The sequence below is a fragment of the Triturus cristatus genome, chromosome 2_1 (assembly GCF_964204655.1).
Source record: "Triturus cristatus chromosome 2_1, aTriCri1.1, whole genome shotgun sequence".
In the NCBI taxonomy this organism is placed as follows: Eukaryota; Metazoa; Chordata; class Amphibia; order Caudata; family Salamandridae; genus Triturus; species Triturus cristatus.
Window position 1 is genome coordinate 193215111 of NC_140581.1, and position 22942 is coordinate 193238052.

The 22942-nt window shown below is 44.5% G+C and overlaps 1 protein-coding gene across 4 annotated transcripts in view; it reads left to right on the forward strand.

Moving 5' to 3' along the window:
- The window catches only part of ME2 (malic enzyme 2), a 110676-nt gene that overhangs the window by 51437 nt on the left and 36297 nt on the right, over positions 1-22942 (forward strand). For all 4 annotated transcript variants that reach the window (XM_085629775.1, XM_085629784.1, XM_085629803.1 and 1 more), the window contains exons 6-7: positions 5214-5375; positions 10108-10211. In XM_085629775.1, the coding sequence (XP_085485901.1) occupies positions 5214-5375; positions 10108-10211 (266 nt within the window). The remainder of the gene's footprint in view (positions 1-5213; positions 5376-10107; positions 10212-22942) is intronic.

A 22942-nucleotide genomic window follows, 5' to 3' on the forward strand; every position in this document is an offset into this window, starting at 1 on the left:
GATTTGCATATGGCCGAGTCTGAACTGGGGTGGCATGGTGAGCAAAAGAACAATGGATGTAACCCAGATCTCTTGACTGGAGGTCAATGTTTGATTTGTTTTGCATTCCGTCCATCATTTGTGTGTCTTTTGCTTTCTAAAAGCTGCTTTTTCCGAACTGTAATTTAAAATCCGGCTTCACCTTAAGTTAAGATTTTAAATTAGGATTCCTAGACACCAAACATGAACCATTTATTTCTTCCCATTTGGAAATTACACTTATAAAATCTAATAAGGCTACTCCAATATTATCCTATGTGAGAGATAGGCCTTGCAGTAGTGAAAAACAAATTTAAAGAGTTTTTCACTACCAGGACATGTGAAACTTAAAAATACATGTCCTACTTTTTAAATTCATAGTACCCTCCCCTCTGGGCGTCCTGCCCTCTGGGCTGTCCAGGGCCTATTCTATGGATAACGTATATATTAAAAAGATTTGGGCCTGGCAAAAGGTTTATTTTGCCAGGTAGAAATGGCAGTTTCAAACTGCACACACAGTCTGCAATGGCAGGCCTGAGATATGTTCAAAGGGCTACTTAAGTGGGTGGCACAATCCATGCTGCAGGCCCGCTAGTAGCATTTAATTTATAGGCCCTGGGTACTTGTTGTACCACTTCACTAGGGACTCATGAGTAAACATGGCAGTTGGGGATTGTAGGAAACTGGCTCTTTATATAGTGGACCAATATGAGGTACACTGTGTAAAGAGTCAAGGCAAACACCAATTGGCTGACAGAGGCAGAAATGCTAACCTAAATGCTCGTTTTTGTGGTAGTGTGGGCAAGCAGTTAGGCTTATCAGAGGGTAGTGCTAAGCATTTACTGCACACACAAAGGCAGTAAGTGAGACACACACTCAATAAAGAATACCAACCCCAATTTATAAAAAAAACACTGCTTTTTATATGAATTTAGATACCAAGATCATCGGAATCAGGTAGGTACTTTTCGAGTTATGAATTTTTATGTTTTTCAAAATTTTACACTGCAGTTTCTGCAGCTGTAATGTTATCCTATGTGGGGCAAACATGTATTACATTCAGGCACTTGTCAGTGACTTATGGGACCCTACTCCTGGACTTAAGGTGAGTATGAGGAAAGGTCCAAGGCCCCACCAACAGGTCACCTTGGGAGGCGCTGGGGCCTCAGGGTCCAGAAGTGTGTTAGTGTCAGGAGCCCCGTTCAATTCAATGGAGTTCGGTTTGGTTAGAAAGAGGCTGGAAGCAGGGACTGGGTGGGGGGGCCAGTGCGGGTAAACCCACAGAGGGACTCGAATCTTGAGATGCTCAGGCATGTAAGGACACCGATTATCCATTTGTCCTCGGGCTGTGATGCTCGTGTGGAGTGGAGTCTTGGCATTAGGGCACGTGCTGGAGTCATTCGTGGTTGGAGGGGGCCTGCAGATAGAGGCTGCAGGCGGTGACTGGGAGTCCAGCTTTGGCAAACCCAGGGATGGGTTCAGCCTTTGAGGATCTCAAGACCCCTTCGGCACGTTCACCTACCTCAGACTTTGGGTGTGGGTGGTGGCGGTCAGAGGCTTGCTTTTTGTCTTGGTTTCTGCTGAAGGGGGGCAAACTACAGATGGGCCACGGATAATGTGGATTCCACTGTCCCTGAGGTCCCTTGACGTGCTGCTCGAGTTTCCTCGGCGTTGGTGTCTGGACTTGATTGCTGCAAGGGGTCTGGTGCCCCAGGTATTGGTACTGTGTGGCTCCGGTCTGTCAAGGCGTCCCCACACTTGGAGGGAGGATGGATCTGACCTGTGGGAGCACTGCTACCTCTTTCTGGTTTGCTGCAGCATCGCTAGTCCCAGGGAGCAGCAGGACGGTGAACTGGACCTTGCTTCATTGGTGCCTGTGACTGCAAGGGAGTAGCTCCCCTACTCCAAGGGAGTTTTCTGGCACGTTACAAAGCACTGGCAGCCCTCTGGGTTATTTGGAGGTTGCACAGTAGTAGGACAAGTCAGTTTCTCCACCAGGGTCAGGTGTAGCAGGCAGGCTGGAAGGGTTGCCGCCAAGTCAGTCGTTGCTCCTCTGTTCCCGGATCAGCAAACTTCTTAGTCCACTTCTTCTTTGTGTCCATCGAATCTGAAGGCCTGGCATCAGGGGTGCCACCTAAATAATGTGTTTAGAGGCGTTGCAGGGACTGTCAGGAAGTAGCCAATGGGCTACCTACCTTTAGGGTGAATACACCCTGTATATTACCCCTTCCTGTGGGAAGAGGGCATAACCAGGGCCCAGAGGACCTCATTCCACCTGGGTAGGGGGTGGCTTTTTCCCTGTCTGGGGAAAGCCAGGGTTGTAGATCACAGGCGGTGGAAGCCTTTGAAGACTCCTGCCTTGATATGCAGATTACAAGTCATCCTGCTTGGAGGAGCTGACAATACCACCTGCCGGAGTAGGTTTTTTTTTTTCCAACGTCGGAGAGCATGAGCTATCACCTCTTAGGGTCAAACACATCTGTGGTGGCAGGCTGGATTGGATCAGTCAGCCAACACACTAAACGTCGGTAGGTTTTCAGTGGGTGCCTCTAAGATACCCTCTTGGTGCATGTAATAATAAATCCATCACAGTACGGGTTTAGTAATACGAGGTATTTTATACCGAACACCATAGGTTTCAGTAAAGCCATTATTTAGCTGGGAAACACGTTTTGACCAGTTCGCAGTGCATACCTTAAGATGGCGTCACTGTTCACTTGTACTGTCAGTAATTGAACTGGCCAGCACAGATCTTCTCATGCAATGATGTCCTCACATGTAATACAATGCACTCTACCTTAGGGCTGTAAGTAATAATGCATGCAGTGTTATGGGATAAGGCACACAGGGTGTGTGCCAGGTCATGTTTTAATTTTTTAGAGCACCTTGTCATGCAGCCTGCAGTAGCAGTCTGCATGGGTTTGGTGCTGGGTCACTTAGAGTGGCACAATATATGCTGCTGCTCTTAGAGACCCCATTTAGTACCTATGCCCTAGGTACTAGGGGTGCCACTTACTAGGGACTTACAGAGGTGCTTAAGGCTTGGTCAATTTGTTTCAATTGACCAGTCAACTTGTTTTGGGGAAAGAACATTGGCACTGGGGACCTGTTTAACAAGAACCCAGTAAGCTTCAGTTAAATGTTGCATCAAATACTAGGCAAAACGTTGGTGGGGGGAGGGGACTACTGCAACACAAAATCAGTTTCCTACCGGGATATGCCAATGTTACCATGTTTTAAAGAGGTAGCACATGTAGTTTAGCACTGGTTAGTAGTGGTAAATTATGCATAGTCCTAATATCAGCCCAAATCAGATCAGAAAGGATGGAAGAAGAAGGCAAAAAGCTGGGAGGTGGGGGGACTACCCTAAGGCTGACAGGTCTCACAAGTAGTACACGTTGAAGGTGTCTATTGCATGTCAAAGCATCATACCTAAGGGATAAGAATAAATAGCATACAAAATTACATACGCCCAGGTTCAGGCATCGCCATGGCTAGGGTATTTGCAATTTTAACCTCTAGTGGCAATTTAAACAAAAACCTCCATATTGTCTGAAATGCAAAATAATCAATTAGCTTTAATGATTGTTCTCTCTGCTGCTTTCAGTGCATTTTACAACTGAAGACTCCGTCTCCCTTTGCAATCAGATGAAGGACCCGCTTGCCCACTTTAGCTCATTGGAAGAAATATCTGGTGTCCAACTCATGAATGGAGTTTGGCTCTAGTGAAACAGTCTATAGAGCCTTTGCCTTTAACCACTTTAACGCCATCTCTGCACCCAAGAGGTGTCACTTCATCTCCAAGCCAAACTCTGCAAGCTGGCTTCAGTCAGCCTGACTCTACTTATGACTCTATAGTCTCACGTTTAGAAGTTTAGTCCTTGTAACCAAGACAAACTTGTTAACTACCAAATGAAAAACAAACTGATTTTGCTTGTGTGTTTTCAGTAAACCTTTCTAAAAATATATAATTTTTAAAACTGATGATAGAAGGACCATTTTAACAGGGCTCTTGTACAGTCCGGACTGGTCAGAACACATCTGCGGCTGCTTCGGAGAAATAGAGAAGTTTTTCGAGCGAGACACTGTGTGTGCATGCGTCTGTGTGTTTAAAATGTCCAGATAGCCTCTTCTCATACACTTGTGTATACCACTGTTCCTTCATCCTTAATACCCAGATACCAGTTCTTCACTCATCGCCTGTGTGAAGGTGTACGCACAGCTCAGATTTTCACCTGCATCAGTCTGTATTGTGAAACTTAAAGTTACACTTCTAATGTCTCATGTAATCCAAATGTTAGCTTAAACGCCAGTATTTGCTGGCCACAGTACCTATAAGTGACTGATTCATCATTAATGGGAGGACCTGTGCTCCTGCTGATCTTGGTGACGAGGTTGTAGATTCTATTAAACTAGAGCTGGGATTCTGACAAACTGAAAGACTTATACCCTTGTTTGGTCCATATTTAAACGTAGACCCCCAAACTGGCCCTGTTTGAAATTCCAAATAGGAAGGATCCAGTAGGCGCCCACAGTGAGCTCGCTTGACTATTTAGGTAACCACAGACAAGGGAATTAAGCTTGAAAATTAGAATCTTTTGCTCTCAATGCCCCCCCACCCTCTAGTATATAACATCACAATTGGTTTGCTCAGACCCCCTCTACTTACTTGCTAAAGATCCCATGTCTGGTTGGTATTTCACTTTGTGGTGAGCACATGCCAAGTGTAAAAATAGTATACAGGTAAAGTTCGATTAATATTTTATAACATGTTAAAAAGCAAATGCAGTGTACATATTATGTTAGCTGCTTTTGTGTAAGGTACTGTGTAAGACGATGGCCTGCTCTACTTACATCAATCTATTCTTAGAGGCATCAAAACAATTGGCTAGAGAGGGTGCAATGCCACTAAAAATGCTTAATATAATGCTTGAGTTACAAAGTGGCCTCTGCCTCTTTTTCCATTGACTCTGTTTACAGGAAGCTTTATTGACAAGTCTTTTTCTGGTGTGTGTGTCTTTTTTTTGTTGTAAATTTTCAACTCAATCTGTGTGTTGCTTGATTCCTTGTTTCGTGTTTTTGGTCAACTGTGTTTGAGGCTTCCTTTATCCCTTCTGCCAGCATGCACAACTAAGCAAATCGCAAACCTCTTGTTCATCTGATTGGAATATTCACAAAACCTTGTTTTCTTTTAGGCTGTTGTTGTAACTGACGGCGAAAGAATATTGGGTCTTGGAGACCTGGGAGTGTACGGAATGGGAATTCCTGTAGGCAAACTCTGCCTATATACAGCGTGTGCTGGCATACGCCCACAGAAGTGCCTTCCTGTATGTATCGATGTGGGAACTGACAATCTAGTGAGTATTCATTTTTACTCTACCAGTCTGTTAACCCAATCTTTTAGATCTTTGATGGTAGATTCTTTGTACTGTGCTCAGATGTTGGATTTTCCTATTTGTAAAACAACAAGAATAAACTCTGTTGCCCTCAATTATTACACTTGTCTTTTTAATAATCTTGGCCCCAACACAAGAACATTAAGCAGTTGTTGCTGCAAGCTTCAGTGCTTGCTGCCCTTCCACACCCTTGTAAGTCCAGACAATCTTCGTGAGGAGTCCAGAGACTTTATTGAGGAGTCTCCCAGCTCCTTAACTCACCCTTCTCCCCTCATCCACCACTCCCTCCCTTTGTGATGGGGACAAAGCCCCCACTCACCTTTTGCAGAAACTACCAAGGAACTGCTGGACAGTTATTGTGTGCACATTAACGGAGATGTCATGGCAGAGCAGCCTGGGTTTTGAATTGAGACTGCTATGCTTACACCTTCAAACTATTTAAAAAATACGAATAAAATCCCTTGCATCTGGATGCTGTTTTCTAATAAATTTCTTCAAAACAGGAGGATGCTTCGGCCTTAAAGTACCTCTCAGCCTTTCCAGAGACATCTTATTAGAGTGTACAGAATCCAAGAGAGTTGTCCGTATCGCTCGCTAAACCTGTTCTGAATAGTCTCCAATTTACGTATCACTTGTGCCTCCATATTTCACTGTTGTTCTTTGTGCTGAAGCTGCTTTGGTATTACCCCCTTCTCTTAATTGTGCATCTAAGCCACATCTCTGACAACCATTCATAGCCATCTCCTGGTTTATATCACCGTGCCTAAAAAACGTATACTGTCCATTCTTTTAAGTCCTAGTAGCACCTGACATTTGTAACACGTGCAAAGAGCAAATTTATGCTCTATGTAAATCAAATTGTTATAATCCAGCTAACCGCTACCATGGTTTAATATGTAGTAAAATGTATCATCACCCAAGTATCAGCACAAGTCAGGATGTCATCACTGATCATTTCACAGAGCTACAAATGAGCTATTCTAGAATAAAGCAAACAATTGTGATTATTTCCACTATATTGTGCCTTCATACTGAAAAAAAGAGTTGTATATATTTCTCTTGAAATATATACATTAGCATGCTTTAACAGTTCTTTGCATAGCCATTCATTGTTAAAACAATTACAGCTTTGGTGCTGTTTTTCAACAATATGGACCCTAGAGAAATACTGTCTGGCTAGGATCATTATGCCTGAATATCCCTCCCCTATGTTTCAAGTAAGCCCACAGACTCGTGTCATAGATTTATTTTTATACATATAGTACTTAAGGATCCTGTCACCCCTCCTCGCAAGATATGTAAACTTTGATATGCTTCACCCCCCTGCTCAAGGCCCTTCTGCTTCGTTATTGTTTAAGCTGCACCGAATTTTCTTTAGTTCCCTTCTCCTTTTCTTTTTCTGGCTGTTCTTACATATATGAAGTAGCATACAGACAATTACGAACCTCATACGTGCACCTTGACCCGTGGGTGGAAACTCTCACATGTAATTTATTGGGTACAAACTCTGGTGAAACATGTACTAGGGAACATGGACAGAATCTGTAAGTGGCAGCACTGTGTTGGGTATTGGTTGGTGTGACCCCCTCTGAGTTTATGGACTGAATGATAGCAGTGGATATTACTATTGGGTCTGACCTTGGGATGATCCGGGCTGTGTCTTTGCCTTCTCCTACGGGGCCCCTGTGGTACCAATGATGTTATACTTGTACAATATTTGAAAATGTCAATAAAAATACTTCAAGAAAAAAAAATACTACTTCTTAAGGATTCACACAAATACTTTGGTTGATGTACTTACATATATGAAAAGTGCAGATAGGGTAGCAGCTTTCTCTGGTTGCTTCTCAATTGGTACCGCTAGTGCAATTCCTGCTACCCCCTCATCCCCTGGATCATGAAGAGCCATGTTGACCTTCACTGGTGTCCAGCAGCAATTTGATGTCTCTTGAGATGATTGTAGCACATTTTGAATAAAAAGTCTCTTGGGGGGCATATGTGTTAGACAAAGGATAAACCCTTAGAATTCATGAAGTATAGTGGGTGCGTCATTTCACTACCCATAGAGTTTGAGTGAACGACATCTGTATGACTAACCCAGCAGACTTTCTACTGGGGAAAATTCTACCGGTTTACAGTTAGGGTCAAACTGCAAATGTGTTCAGGTGCTATTTTATACTCCGTTTCCACATTTTTGGCAATCATTTTAGGTATCAAAATAAGTTGTAAAAACACCTACAAAATGATGACTTTGTGGGTGTCAGCTATTTCCCCAATGGATGTGTGCTCTAGCTCTAAACGTATGTAATTGCCATCTGAGGGAGTAAGTGTACTTTGATTTTGGAAATCAGAATCTGCCAGGTTAGGACCCAATTGGGCTGACGCTTGAATAAATGGACAGGTCGACTGTTTCTAATCGTACCATAGTTCTGTATGGGTTAGATTAGGGTGTTTTGATAAATGTAGATTTGGAGTCAACAGCTTCAGTAATCCGGAATCTTAAAGAATGCTTATATTTAGGTTACATCTTAGATGTCATTCAAATGCCAATGTGTGTTTCAGATTTTACCACATGAGCTTAGTTGCAAAGAACACGGCTCTGAGTGTCCAAGTTAACAAAACAAATCCCCAGACTGTAGACCACTCGACTGACTCACAGTATTCATAGTGAGGTCAAATCTTTGTGTGCTGTACAGATTAGCTCCATGTTGTCTACTTCAATTTGCAGCAAGTTCATTTAGGCTAAAAAACAGCATTTTAATCTACATATCAGCATAGGCTTCAGCCAGCTTTGTGTTTAATTATCCTGTTACTTAGGGTGGCAAGGTATGCCAAGACATGGGTCCTGTGCCACTGGAACCAAGCTATAGCTGGCTGATGAGCCCCTATCAAGGTGAAACGTGCCCTAAATTGCTTGTGTTCCGGCTCAGTGAGGGCCTGGCCTGGCAGTTCTAGCTGGACTGTTCTCATGAGGAGCAGGATGAAGACTGATTTGCAAATGGCCGGGTCCAAACTGAGGTGGCATGGTGTGCAAAAAAATGATGGGTTGGGATGCTACCCCGAGCGATTGCCACTTATTCGACAAATTGCAAGCATTGCTCCCATCATGTTTTGTGTGTCAGATGAAAGTTTGTCACAAGTCCATGCATGTGGCATTTGTGTTTGCAGATGAGCTGGATATAATCCCAGTACCCACTGAGAATAGCCTCATACAGTCCATGGTCCAATAATCTTGCCTCCTATTGTGATCCTATTTCTCCCCCTTGGGAACAGATGGACCATTTTGAGACTAAAAGAGACATAGGTGAATGGGGATCAGTGTGACTGAACTGATTTATCACCTTTTGGGTACCCCTTTTAAGAGGCTGTTAGATGGAATCTGATTTCCTGTTTGATTATGCAGCTCCTCCAGTGTCCCTAACAGAATTCCAAGGAACTTAAGTTGAGCACGCGGCATTACTGGTGGGTTTAAACAGACAGCCCCTAAACTGTCTAGCTAGGCCTTCTGTGTCCATTTCTGTAAACAGATTACATCCATAAAACCTCAGGTATGTCACCTTCAGTCTCTTTTTGTTGGTCTCAAAGAGTACCTTAGTTTTCACAGTGACCTCCTTGATCTGGTATCCAGCTCTCTGCATCCTACTAAAACCCCCATACTTGAGCACCAGTGTGGAATCTCCGCACCTCTTTGTTTCTTGTTTCTTCTTATTTCCCTGGACCTTTGCCACACAGCTTCAGCTGTGCTTCTCTTTCTTTGTCTCCATGTCTACTTATATACATGGGTGAATAGCTACACAGGGAGCTTATTAAGTACAAGTAAGTTCAAGCTTCTTCTAGTAATGATTCCTTTATATTTCCCTCTTCCACTCATCCTCACTCCTGATCCTACTATACTACTTCTGTGCTCTCATTGTACCCTTCTACCTACTAATCACTCAAGCAAGTGGTTGGGTAATGGAATGGCCCCTAAGCATAAGGGATTATTACACATTCAGGTCAGTTTTCCACTTCTGTAGACAAAAGACAGATCCCTCCCCTAAGTGAAGCAGGGTTACAGACAGGAAGGAAGGAGCATCTGCAGGACTTCAAGTAGCTTGATAAATAACATGCATTATTTTCAGTTTCCTATTGAGCATTGACTGGAGTGGGTGCAACCACGACCCTGTAGGGACACAGCAATAATAACAGTAATGTAAATCATTGTTGGCAGAACTGGTTTAAAGTTCTAGATTTTCATCCTGAAGGGATGGGGCACTGGAGGGGTAACCAGCATACACATCACAACTGGGCTGAGGATATACAGTTAGAAACAAACAACATTTAGTAAAATGTTTTACATTTAACTGCTTCCGTACGTCGGACGGCCTTGCTGTCTGACGTCATGGTGGGCGTGTGCGGAGAACGGCCGGGGGCCATCCGAACCGCGCACGCGTGGAATTCTGCACCACAGCGGGGGAATTCCGGCCACAGCGACCCTTTTGCAGAGAATCCAATTGTTGCTTGAGCTCACCATAGCCTAGTTGTTCATGTTATGGCATACTGGATGATGGTCCCCCAGGGAAGTTTCAAAACCAAACAACATTGAGTCACTACTAATATTTAGATGAAGAACCGCAATGGAAAAGAAAACATGATTCTAGTGGTCCACTTTCATTATTCCTCTGTTCCATGATGATGTTGGTTCACTTTGCAGGCATTATTAAAAGATCCATTTTATATGGGTCTGTATCAGAAGAGGGATCGCACCCAGCTGTATGATGACCTGATTGATGAATTTATGGATGCCATTACTGACAGGTAAAAGAATAGTCCATTTATGGTAGCTTTTATGACTGATATATTTTCCTCCATCCACCATAATGAGATTTCATTGCTGGGAGTTTGTCACAACAAAATTATATTCTGATGCTTTTATAGTAAAGATTGTGATGATAAACAGGTGATACATTTTATTAAAAGTGCTATACATTCTGTCTTATTGCATAAAGTTCTTTATTTAATAGACACCAAAGGAGACTGTTTGTCTCTGAAGGGGGAATGTACTTGTTAGACATGTGTTGGTGTTTAGCCAGCAATTAGTTTAGCTACAAAAGTTAGTGAACAACAGACTGTTTTAAGTAAAATAATATATAATTAATGTATTTTTTCAAGGAGGCACATAAAGTGCGTATAGCACACTTAAAACATTTTCCAGAATACCTTATTGTGCTTCTACTGTAAATAACTGAGAGAAATGGACGTCAATTCACAAAATGTCAGAGGTAGCATGGGACACATTCTTGTACTAAATGATGTCAGAGGTAGCATAGGTGACATGGACCCACACGTGTACTAAATGATTGCTCCCTCATTGGTCCCTTAAGAGCCTCCTGTTTGCCAAAGAGAGATGATGGTGGAAGGACAAGTAGGGAAAAGTACAGACGGTAAAACATACATGTTCGAGGCATGTGTACTGTAGATACACATGCTTTGTATAAGTCCGCTATCTAGTGGTGAGGTCGGATGATTACAAGTTGTTTTTGTTCCAAGAAGTTTTCTTCGAGTCTGAGGCTGTGTGACTCCTCCTCTTTGTAATACTGCGCGTAGTCATCTACGCCATCTTCAGATATTTTTTTTTCTGCCGACTGGTTCGGATGTAGTATCTCGCGCTCTGGTTCGAGACTCCTTTGGGCTCCCTTCAGACCTTTTACAACTTTCAACGGTATTGTCTTGATCGGTATACTATTGCATCCCATACACCCTTTCCGTATTAGGTCTTGTATTAGCTTCCTCAGCCCAAGGCCGCGCCTGGACGGGCAACACTTCTCCATTTCCAACGGTCTCTAAGAATGATGTGCTAATGGAACACACTGTTCCGTTTCTGTCCGATGTGCCACTCCAAATAATGTCACACCGACCAACATCCCGTTTATAACTTATGCCTCTCACCCAAACATCGAGAACGCACCTGTGAGACCTGCAAATCCTTTCAGTCCAAACAGACTCGTCAGGACCGACGTGCGAGATGACAGGAAATGTAGTTTGAACAAGCGGGCGATGTCCTGGACATCTTCAGTCGACAAGAAGAGGAAGAAGCTTCAGCGGCACAGGACTAATCACTTTCCATCCATGATTCAGAGTATCAATCCGAGGATGACGCGACAATTCTTCAGCCAGCTCAGAAGCAATGGACAGTGAGTACTTCTACCCCTGATCCAAAGCCCAAACCATTGTCTTCCACCGAAAAACCTGCTCATGGGCCAAACTTGCAGACAAGCCATGGCGCACACTGAAAACTTAACACTGAAGCCTCGCCATCCGGTTCGGCTCCGAAAGTTCAGCCTACAGCAGAGGCCTCCATCTCTTTTACATCTGAGGCCACAACACCTCCATCTTCGGTCTCTGCATCGAAACAGAGACTCCATATTCTGGAGCAGAGTATTTCTTCCTCGAAATCTGCTCTAGCGCCAATTCTCGAGCAATTTCATCAACAGCTCGATCTGAAACAAAAAAGACTGCATATTCAGCCTGGAACTAAGAAAATAATGATACAACCACCAAAACAACACACTTCTAAGAAGCAGTTGCATTTTGAGTAGGCATTGGGCATTCCTATCCACCTGTTAAAGAAGAAGAGAAAGGATGCTGCAACTAGATCATTGCACATTTCAATCCCACTTCACCTATACCACAAATACCTCCTCCACCACCTACTGCACCCCCACACTCACCACATTTGTCTGAGGGTGGTAACATATCGCCCTAATCAATAGTAGAGGAAGATCAGGATATCCCAGATGATGCACATCCAAGGGGATCCTTGAGATGATTATGATATTGAGCCCCAAGCAGACACTGACCCTGACTTGTAACCTATTTGACTCCTCCTCTTTGTAATACTGCGCGTAGTCATCTACGCCATCTTCAGATATTTTTTTTTCTGCCGACTGGTTCGGATGTAGTATCTCGCGCTCTGGTTCGAGACTCCTTTGGGCTCCCTTCAGACCTTTTACAAGGTCTGAAGGGACCTTTTACAAGGTCTGCAGTCTTTTTTGTTTCAGATCGAGCTGTTGATGAAATTGCTCGAGAATTGGCGCTAGAGCAGATTTCGAGGAAGAAATACTCTGCTCCAGAATATGGAGTCTCTGCCACCGGGCTGCTCATGCGAGCAGCCCGGTGGCAGTGGGCTTGCTCGTGGGAGCTGAGGGCTGCGACTGAGCTTCTAGTGCTTTTAGCGCGTTGTCATGCCGATTGAAAGCGGCGACACGCACTCGTTTTTAAATTGCTTGATTCTGTTGAATAACCTGTACTGAAATTCAACAGGTACCTTTTAACCCTCACCCTGCTTTTTCAGGGGCCCAGCGAGGCTGGCTGGCAGCTGATTCCACCTCCGGCGCCTAGCGGTAGTGGCCGCCATCTTGGATCGGGCTGGTTCGCCCGACCCCACCCACGCCACTCCCCCCACGCTGCTCCTCTATTTAGGAGTGCTTCACAGTCTCCCCAGCGATTGCGAGCAGCCCGGTGGCAGTGGGCTTGCTCGTGGGAGCTGAGGGCTGCGACTGAGCTTCTAGTGCTTTTAGCGCGTTGTCATGCCGATTGAAAGCGGCGACACGCACTCGTTTTTAAATTGCTTGATTCTGTTGAATAACCTGTACTGAAATTCAACAGGTACCTTTTAACCCTCACCCTGCTTTTTCAGGGGCCCAGCGAGGCTGGCTGGCAGCTGATTCCACCTCAGGCGCCTAGCGGTAGTGGCCGCCATCTTGGATCGGGCTGGTTCGCCCGACCCCACCCACGCCACTCCCCCCACGCTGCTCCTCTATTTAAACGTCCCCCATGTGTCAGCGCAGCGGACGAGCGCAGCGGGTGCGCCGTAGGCTCGCCGGAGTCAAGCCAGAGTCCTGCCCGTCTGCGCCCGTCCGCGGCAGGCCGGGTCAGGGGGCTCTCCTTTATGCCCTCCCGCTGTCGTACACTTCCTCTGAGCTTCTTTCTCACTGGATCCCTGGCACCATTAGTCCTACTGTGTCTAATACATTACAACATTTAAATCTCCTTACGAGCCCCCCCGCTGCACCCCCTGCCGTTATTCAAAGTTGTCTTCCTTGGCCTCGGGCTGCTGCGCCTACTCATCCCATCTTGCCTGTTCCCCACACGCCGTCCTATAATACCACTGCCACGCTCCTTAATACCAGATCTGTCGTTAGCCATCAGCATGAGCTACACGATTTTCTCGACAGCCACAACCCGGACCTCTTGTTTTTAACAGAGACCTGGCTTAAGGCAGACTCCCTCCCCAACGTCCTAGCCGCACTCCCTCCCTCTTACTCCATCATTCGTGCGGATCGCCCGGAGGGCAGGAGAGGTGGTGGAGTAGCCCTGATAACACATACTGACTCCCACTTTCAAATACTCCCCTCTCCTCTTATCCCTGAGGTAGACTGCCTAATAATACGTGCTAGCTCTTACTCTACCCCCCTTACTGCTGTTCTCATCTATCGACCCCCTCACACAACTTCCAATTTTGTTCATCCTCGCCACACTGGTTATTAACAACTCCTCAGTGTTGGTGTTGGGCGACTTCAATTTTTGGCCCAACGATCCCGCTGAAACCCCCCTTTCCAAAGAATTCACCAGCCTCATGACCAGTCTTAACTTTTGTCCCCTTGTTCACAGCCCCACCCATGCTCATGGCCACTCGCTCGACCAGGTTTGGACCCTAAATATCCCCACCACCTCTCCTGTCATCTCCCCCTGTTCTTGGTCGGACCATTTTTCAATCTCCTTCTCCCTCGCGCTAGCCCCAGTGCCTAAACCTCCTCTCCCAAAGAACACCTGGGCTAGAAAATGGGGTAAGGCAGACATGCCATCTTTTTGCTCATCCCTGGCCAACTCCTGCCCTGACCTCTCTGGCCTCGCCGCCCCGGACCAGCTGACTACCATCGATGGCTGGCTGACCCGGGCAGGCGATGATTTTGCTCCCCTGAGACGGATCACGGTGAAGCGTGCCCATGCTGCCAATCGCTGGTTCACCCCCGATCTTAAGGAGAGGAAATTAGCCGCACGCAGAGCAGAGCGCGCATGGAGAAGAGAATATAGTCCCGCCAAAAAAACCATCTACCTCTCTGTGCTCAAAGTATACAAACAAAGCATACTCGATGCCAAGACCCTGTTTTACTCAAACAGGATACTAGCAGCTGAATCTCAATCTAAAGAGATTTTTGCCACAGTACATGAGCTTGCCTCATCTAATAGAGCCACGGCCTCGATCCCCCCTTCTCAACCGCTTTGCGACTCCCTCAACGACTTCTTCGTTGACAAGGTCGCAACGATCAAGGCTAATATCTCCCCCCCCTTCCCCCACCTTCACTAATCCCTCCCCCCCTGCCATCACCTCCAAACTCACTTCCTTCCCCCCTCTGACCACAGTTACACTTCCTTCCCTGCTCCAAAAGGTAAAGTCAGGTTCCCCCCTAGACTTTGCCCCTGCTCGTATCTTGCGAGAAGTCTTCCTACACTGCCCTACCCCTTCCCTTACACTTTTAAATGACTCACTCAAATCTGGAGTGGTCCCCACTGCCCATAAATTTGCGGCAGTCATTCCCATTCTAAAAAAACCCGGTGCCGACCCTTCATCCCCTTCCAATTACCGTCCCATTTCCCTATTACCCTACCTGGCCAAGGTTTTGGAGACCCATGTAACCAGCACCCTGAGCACCTATGTGGAAGCCAACCACTGCCTCTCCCCCCGGCAGGCGGGCTTTCGCCCCCTCCACTCGACGGAGAAGGTAGTGATCTCAGTGATGGACAGCCTACGCGAGGGCATTGATACCAACGTCCCCCAGGCCCTCATTCTTTTAGACCTATCCGCCGCATTTGACACGGTGGACCACTCCATCCTCCTCACCCGTGTCAAGGCGGCGGGTATAGAGGGCCTGGCCCTCACCTGGCTTAAGTCCTTCCTGAGTGACAGGGCTCAGGCAGTCCATCTTGCTGGTTTCACCGCTGCCTCTCGTAAGGTTGCATGTGGAGTTCCCCAAGGCTCTTCCCTCTCCCCTCTTTTGTTTAATTTATACATTTACCCCCTCATTTTTATGTTACAGCAGCTCGAGGTCACGGTGTTCAATTACGCCGATGACCTCCAGCTAATTTTTGACCTCTCCCACTCCTCTTCCTCTGCTTCAAATGTCCAATCCGTCATGCTGTTCATCCAGGATTGGATGAACTGCAACCACCTCAAACTCAATCCGGACAAGACGGAATTAGTCCTGACCAGAGGTGGTTGCAGTCCCTGGTCCCCCTCTCACTGGCCCTCCTCACTTGGTGTTCCCCCGCTCCCAGTTCCTAAGGTCAAGACCCTTGGCATCCTCCTGGATCCCTCACTTTCTGTTCACTCTCAGGTTAATTCAGTTGTTTCCTCCTGTTTCTTTTCCCTTCGAATCATCAGGAAGATTTCTCGTTTTTTTTCTTTACCCGCTCTAAAAATTATAGTGATGGCCATGGTGCTTTCGCGCCTCGATTATGGGAACATCATTTACAATGGCGCTCCAGCCTACGCCATTCGCCGTTTGCAGCTAGTGCAGAATCAGGCTGCCCGCCTGATTCACGGCCTGCCTAAATACCATAGAGCTACTCCCCTATTGCAGGCCTTGCACTGGCTGCCGGTGAAAGAGCGTGCTCTGTTCAAGCTTGGCTGCACCACTTTCCAGGCTAAAACAGGCACTGCCCCGGAATTTATCTGTTCTGCCATCACCCCCTACATACCTGGACGAGAGCTTAGGTCTACTCATCAGGCTTTGTTAACCATCCCCCGCTTCAGCAAGAAAAAGACTGGCGGTACGAAATTTGCAGTGCTTGCTCCAGCATTTTGGAACTCCCTCCCCCCGGAACTCCGTATGTCATCTTCCTACACTGAGTTCCGGAAGGGTCTTAAAACTTTTCTTTTTCCCCGAGCCTACAATGCTTAAATTCCCCTCTGCTCCTGCCTGCTTCTCACAATCTAACAGCGCCAAGAAACCGCATGGTAAAAGTGCGCTATAGAAATGTTTTTAAATTCAAATTCAAATCACCTCCTGATGATGATGCCTCTGCTTATCAGGACCTAATAGCACGTGCAGCCACATTCTAAAAGGTTCCTCTATATAGAGATTCAATAGAGGAGGATTTTCTGTTTGAGACTTTGTCTAATGCACAGAGAGCGGCACAAAACTTCCCATTACTCAAAGGTATGACACTTCATTTGGACGAAATTTAAAAAGATCCAGTAAAAGCAAGGATAATTACAAAGCAGCACAATCAGACCTCATTTTTAAAAAAGGTCCAACTAAACAGAGACTCTCAAGTAGTGTCATATTCAAGGAAAATAACTAACTCCCAAACAACTGGAGATGCTCCACCTCCAGAAAGAGTCCAATCTCATTGATGCCTCAGGTAAATGAGCCCCCTGGGGTGAAATGGAGTGGCTCCTTCAAAACCTCACAGAGGAGCATAGAAAAAGGGGGCAATTAATAGTAAATGAAGGTAAACTTACTACCAACAATTCAACTAAATGTGCACTAGATGCAGCCGACACAGCTGCTAGGGGTATAAACGCCGGTATCCTATTACGTAGTCACGCATGGTTAAAGGTGTCAGGATTTAAGCTTGAAGTACAGCAGGCCATACAAAATCTCATGTTCGATAAAGATCTTTTCGGACCTGAAGTGGACACCTCCCTTGAAAAAATTAAGGAGGACACTGAGGTAGCAAAATCAATGGGAGGTCTACAAACTAAAACGTACCGTGGTTCTTTTCGTAGGCCCAATTACAAACAAGGTGCAAAAACAGCTACCACAGATACTTCTGGGTCACAATACAAAAATCAGGGACACATCTGATCCTTCCACAGAGGTTCTTACAGAGGAAACAATTTTAAAGGAAGAGGCAGAGGAAAATATACCAATTCCTCAAATGCCGATAATAGGCAATGAGTTCCTTACCATTCTCCCAGAACACCGAACACCTGTGGGGTCATCTTCAACAGTTTGTCAACAATTGAAAATCAATAACAGAGCAATGGATCTTGGACATTATCCAACATGTTTATTGCCTGAAGCTTATAACCACTCCTCCAAATATCCCACCTCGCAAACACAAATTTATCTACACAATATCAAATCCTTCTGCAACAAGAGATAACTGGTCTGGTAGAAAAGGGAGTAATAGAAACTGCTACACTGCAATTTCAGAGGACAGGAGTGTATTCACTATACTTCATTATCCCCCAAAAGCATGGATCCCTGCGGCCCTTTTTCGATCTCAGACCATTAAGTCATTATTTGATATCAGAACATTTCCACATGGTCACTCTCCAAGAGATCATTCTGTTATTACAAAAAGGGGACTTCATGGCGGCTTTAGATCTAAAAGACGCACATTTCCATATATCAGTTCATCCTGAACACAGAAAATTACTCCGATTTCTATTTCAAGGGAAGTATTCTCAGCTCAGCTCAAAGTTTGGTATTACCACTGCACCAAGAGAATTCACAAAATATCTAGCAGTGGTAGCAGCATATTTGCGCAGACAAAATATTTGTTTTCTCATATCTAGATGACTGGCTAATCAAAGTAAAAACTTCAATCTTCGCAAACAAAACCCACTTAAAAAACCTAAAATTTGTTAAACATCAACCTACAAAAGTCTCATCTACAACCAGCCGCTACTCATTCCTATGGGCCATGGTCAACACACACTTGGCGTTAGCATACCCAAACACAGACCGAATACACAACATAGTAACATTAATTCACCAGTTTCAAACAGGAAGTCAAATTTCTGCCAAAACATTTCTAAGACTTCTGGTCATAATAGCATCCTGCAATCATAGTCCTACATGCCAGACTAAACACTGTATTAACTTCGCGATCTAGTGTTGGTAGACAGCCGCACACATCACTCTCTGCAATAGTGGAATCCACAGAATCTATCCAAGGGGCAGCCATGTCAGGACCCAGTTCCCCACATAATTCTAACAGATGCTTCCTTAACAGGTTGAAGAGCAGTGCTTTAAATGGGCTGGTACTCGCCGGTACTGAGTACCGGCACTTCTCAGTTTTCTGCCCTAGAGTACCGGAACTTCTCCTTCTGTCAAGTGAGTACTGGTACTCTGAGAGGCATGTTTGGGTCAGCTCTGGGGTATGGGTACATGCAGCGCAGGTGCTGCTCAATACAGCGTGCCTGTGAGGTGCTGTGATAGTCAATAGTGAGTGTATACCTGCGCTAGGTTGCTGCTGCAGCTGCCTTACACTCTTAACTGACAGCGTGACAGGAGTAAGGAAATGTGGCCTGACGGACAGAGCTCCTCACTTTGAAACTTTTGCGCTGTCAGTTAGAGTGTAAGGCTGCAGCACTGGAATACACTTGCCACTGACTGTCAGAGCACCCAACGCCTTTGGCCAAGTTCGGCTTATGTGTACAGTGCGCAATTTGTACTTTTTTTTGCAGTTATATATAGCGCACACTTGGCAGGTGGTATTAACGCACTTTAAATGCGAAGTGCAAGTTATACACGAAAGCATACTTTATTTTGTTTTTATGGCACGGGGAGTTAAAATCCAATCCTGTTATTCTGGGCAATCTCCCCGTGCCATAAAAACAAAAAAAATATGTTTTCATGTAAAACTTCTGCTCCTCAAGTAAAAAGCCTTAATGCCCTTTTGCCAAATTCGCTCTATATAAAACTGCAAAAAGCACCAATTACTCCCTGCACATATGAAGGAACTTAGCCGAAGGACACTAGTGGGCTTTTGCATTTAATAAGAAAATTACACTATTCTTAAAATACATGCCTTGAAGCCACGCCCCCAGGCACGCCCCCACCAGATCGTCAATTAATTTGGTGAGTACCGGAACTTTTCTTTTTCCATTTAAAGCACTGTTGGGGAGCACATCTTTACAACTGTACTATTCAGGGAATATGGGATTCCAAATACAAGAATCTCCATATCAATCGCCTAGAGCTGCAAGCTGTTCATCTAGCAGTCAAAGCCTTCCTACCTCAACTACAACAAAAATCTGTCCTAATTCAAACATACAATATGACAAGCATGTATTATTTACAAAAACAGGTGGGGACACATGCACTCCAGATATCTCACTTGGCACAGAAAATATGGAGATTGGTAATACACCACAACATTCATATCCTAGTAAAACAAGTTTCAGGGGCAAGCAATCAAATAGCGGACTTTCTTAGCAGAACGCAACAAGTCCACGAATAGGAGATTCACCCCAATGTTCTTCAACCATACTTTCACAAGTGGGGGTTCCCCGAAATAGACCTGTTTGCAACAAAAGAAAACGCATAACGCCCACGCTTCACAAGCAAGTATCCACATCATCAATCCAAAGGCAGTGCTCTATGGATGAACTGGTCAGGGATATTTGCATACGCTTTTCCACCTCCCCCACTCCTTCCGTTAGTAGTCAGGAAACTCAGACAAACCTCTCTCACCATGATACTAATAGCACCAACATGGCCTCGACAACCATCGTTTTCAACACTCCTGGAACTGTCTCTAGTCCCACACGAGAAGCTTCACCTCAAACGGACCTTCTCACACAGAACCACAGAACACTAAGATATCCCAGTCCCAAAGAAATGAATCTTGCCATTTGGCTCCTGAAGTCTTAGAATTAGGATACTTAAATGTACCTCAAGAATGTATGAACATTCTTAAAGCGGCTCGTAAACCAACCACAAGGTAATGTTATGCAGCAAAATGGAAACGATTTGTTATATTCTGCCACATGCAAAGGTACAGACAATTATTTGTTATCTATTGCTGTTACAAACTGCAGGGTTGGCATACACTTCTAGACGGTTACATCTTGCATCTATTTCAGCATATCTGCAAAATAGACAAAACATATGTGTTTAAAATTCCAGTTATCAAGGCCTTTATGAAGGGACTTTAAAGGACAATTCCTCCTAGACTTCCACCAGCCTCAGCATGGAGCTTAAACATTGTTCTAACAAGACTAATGGGCCCTCCTTTTGAACCATTACACTTTTGTCAATTGCAAAACCTTTCATGGAAACTTGCCTTTTTAATTATTATCACTTCTCTTAGAAGAGTCAGTGAAATTCATGTGTTAACTCTCGAAGAGCCTTTCTTTCAAATACACCGGGACAGAGTAGTACTTAGAACTAACCCAAAATTCTTACCAAAGTGGTTTCCAATTCTCATATTAATCCATTGATTTACCTGTTTTTTTTCCGCAACCAGACATGGGTGCAAAAAGAGCATAACACCTTTTAGATGTCAAAAGGGCACTAATATACAAAACAATGTTTGCTGCCTTTGCACCCCTCGTATGGGAAAGGCAGTTTCAAAATAAGGCTTTTTAAGATGGATAGTTAAATGCATCCAAACATGCTATGCAAAAGCTTAACGACTTTTACCCGTTATCTCAAAAGCCCACTCCACTAGAAAGATTGGAGCTTCAATGGCTTTCTTAGGAAACATTGCTATTGCTGGTATTTGTAAAGCAGCGCCATTGTCTACTCCACACACCTTCACAAAACATTGTTGTATGGATGTATTTGCATAACAACAAGCCAATGTTGGTCAGGCAGTACTTAAGACTCTTTTTCAAACAAGTTCAACCCCAACAAGCAAGCCACTGCCTAGGGAGAGGAACTGCTTTACAGTCTATGCAAAGCATGTGCATCTCCAGCACACATACTTCAAATTGATTATGTTATTTACCCTGTACGCATCTGTTCTTGGCATGTAGTACTGTAGATTCACATGCGTCAACCCTCCTCCCCAATAATTCTGGTGGAGGTTGCAGTTCATACACTTTATTTCATACTAACGCATAGACATCTCATTGCTTACATATACAGCATTCTTACATTCTCACCTAACCACGGCAAAACAATCTGCAGATGGCGTTGATAACCATGCGCAGTATAACCAAGAGGAGTCACACAGCCTTGTGACTCGCAGAAAAGTTCTTGGAACAAAAACAACTTGCAATCATCCGAGCCCAACACTAGATGGATGACTTATGCAAAACATGTGAATCTACAGCACTACATGCCAAGAACTGATGCTTACAGGGTAAGTAACATCCTTAAATTCATGTTAGCTTTTAGCTCCTGCTTTTGCCTTCATACTCCAAAGACAACAGTAACCAGGGCAGTACCAGGGGAAGCAAAGAGTGACATAGGGCAGCAGGTTCTACCTCTGGTCCATGCTGAGAACCATCTGAAGCGGTTTCAAGAATTCTAGTTAGATCTGGTTAGAACTCAGTTTGGTATTGGACTTTTAGCCTGTGTTCGGTGATTGGAGGACTGTGACATGGTAGTGCAATGCTTTATTGCATTTGTGCTCTCCAACATTGTGACTTTAGTCACGATACTCAGTTGATGGCTTGTCAAAACAGTTCCCTTTTCAGTAGTTTTCTGAATGGGGTGTTGTGTATTCAGGATTGATATGAGAGGGCTCCAGGGCCTTAGTACTTGTCATCTGTGGAACCTGCCCCCATGCATGTAATGTTTAATCTATACTTGATGGAGTGTATAATTGATCCTTCACTGAGCAGTGGGTCTTGGTTGGCCAGTTGTGGGGGACCAGCTTCCAAAGATAACTCAACTATTTGTTGTTGTGTGGAGGGCTTCAGTGTGATTCTAGCCTTCACTGGTGGCAAATTCATGGCTTTCAGGACAGATCATGTTTGATCTGAAATTTCATTTTTAGGTTTAGCCTGCCAGCTTGGATTTGTACTTAACATTTGCCGTAGAGCTTTATGGATACTCTATTGACTACATTCAGATAATCCATTATCCGCATTACATCAGTGCTGTCACTTCTGCTAGACGGTTGGTTTGTAGGATAAGTGGTATCTTATTCAAGTATCCAGAATTGTTAAGGTGTGTGCTTGATCACTTAGTTTATAAGATGAATGTTTGGTGTAAGCCAAAAATATATATATTTAAAAAACATTCTTGCCTGTTTTGCTTTTCTTCATATCTGATCCACTTTGCTTGGTAACACCCCAGCCTATAGTTTAATTGTAGCTTTGCGACTAGACTTTTCTGTCTGATTCGGGTTCTGCTTTTAATCATGTTGATATCAAGGTATTATTTTTTTTAAACCGGATATCTGCTGTAATGTTTAAACCTAAACCGCGTTGCTTCCTACAGCTTTTTAATAGTAAGGAAAAGCATGTTCAACAGTATAAAATCATGAACCAATATACATTTGAGTACAGTTAATGAGGGCTGGAAGGAGCTGGTGCAGTCTGATCTGGCAATGAGTTGAAGCTCTCAGGTTGGCCAGTATCAGGGCTACTAGTGCCAGAATGCAAAGAAAAAAAGTCTGGATGAGCTGCTCATGCATGGCATCAGAAAATATGGGATCTCTTTCTCACTGTTTCTATCTACGTTCCAATGACTACCTGAATTTTAAATGCGAGTTTAAGTATGAATAGGTAAAAGGAATGTTACTGCCTAATCAATATTTATAAAACGTGAAGACTCTCTTCCAATGCAGTGTTTTCT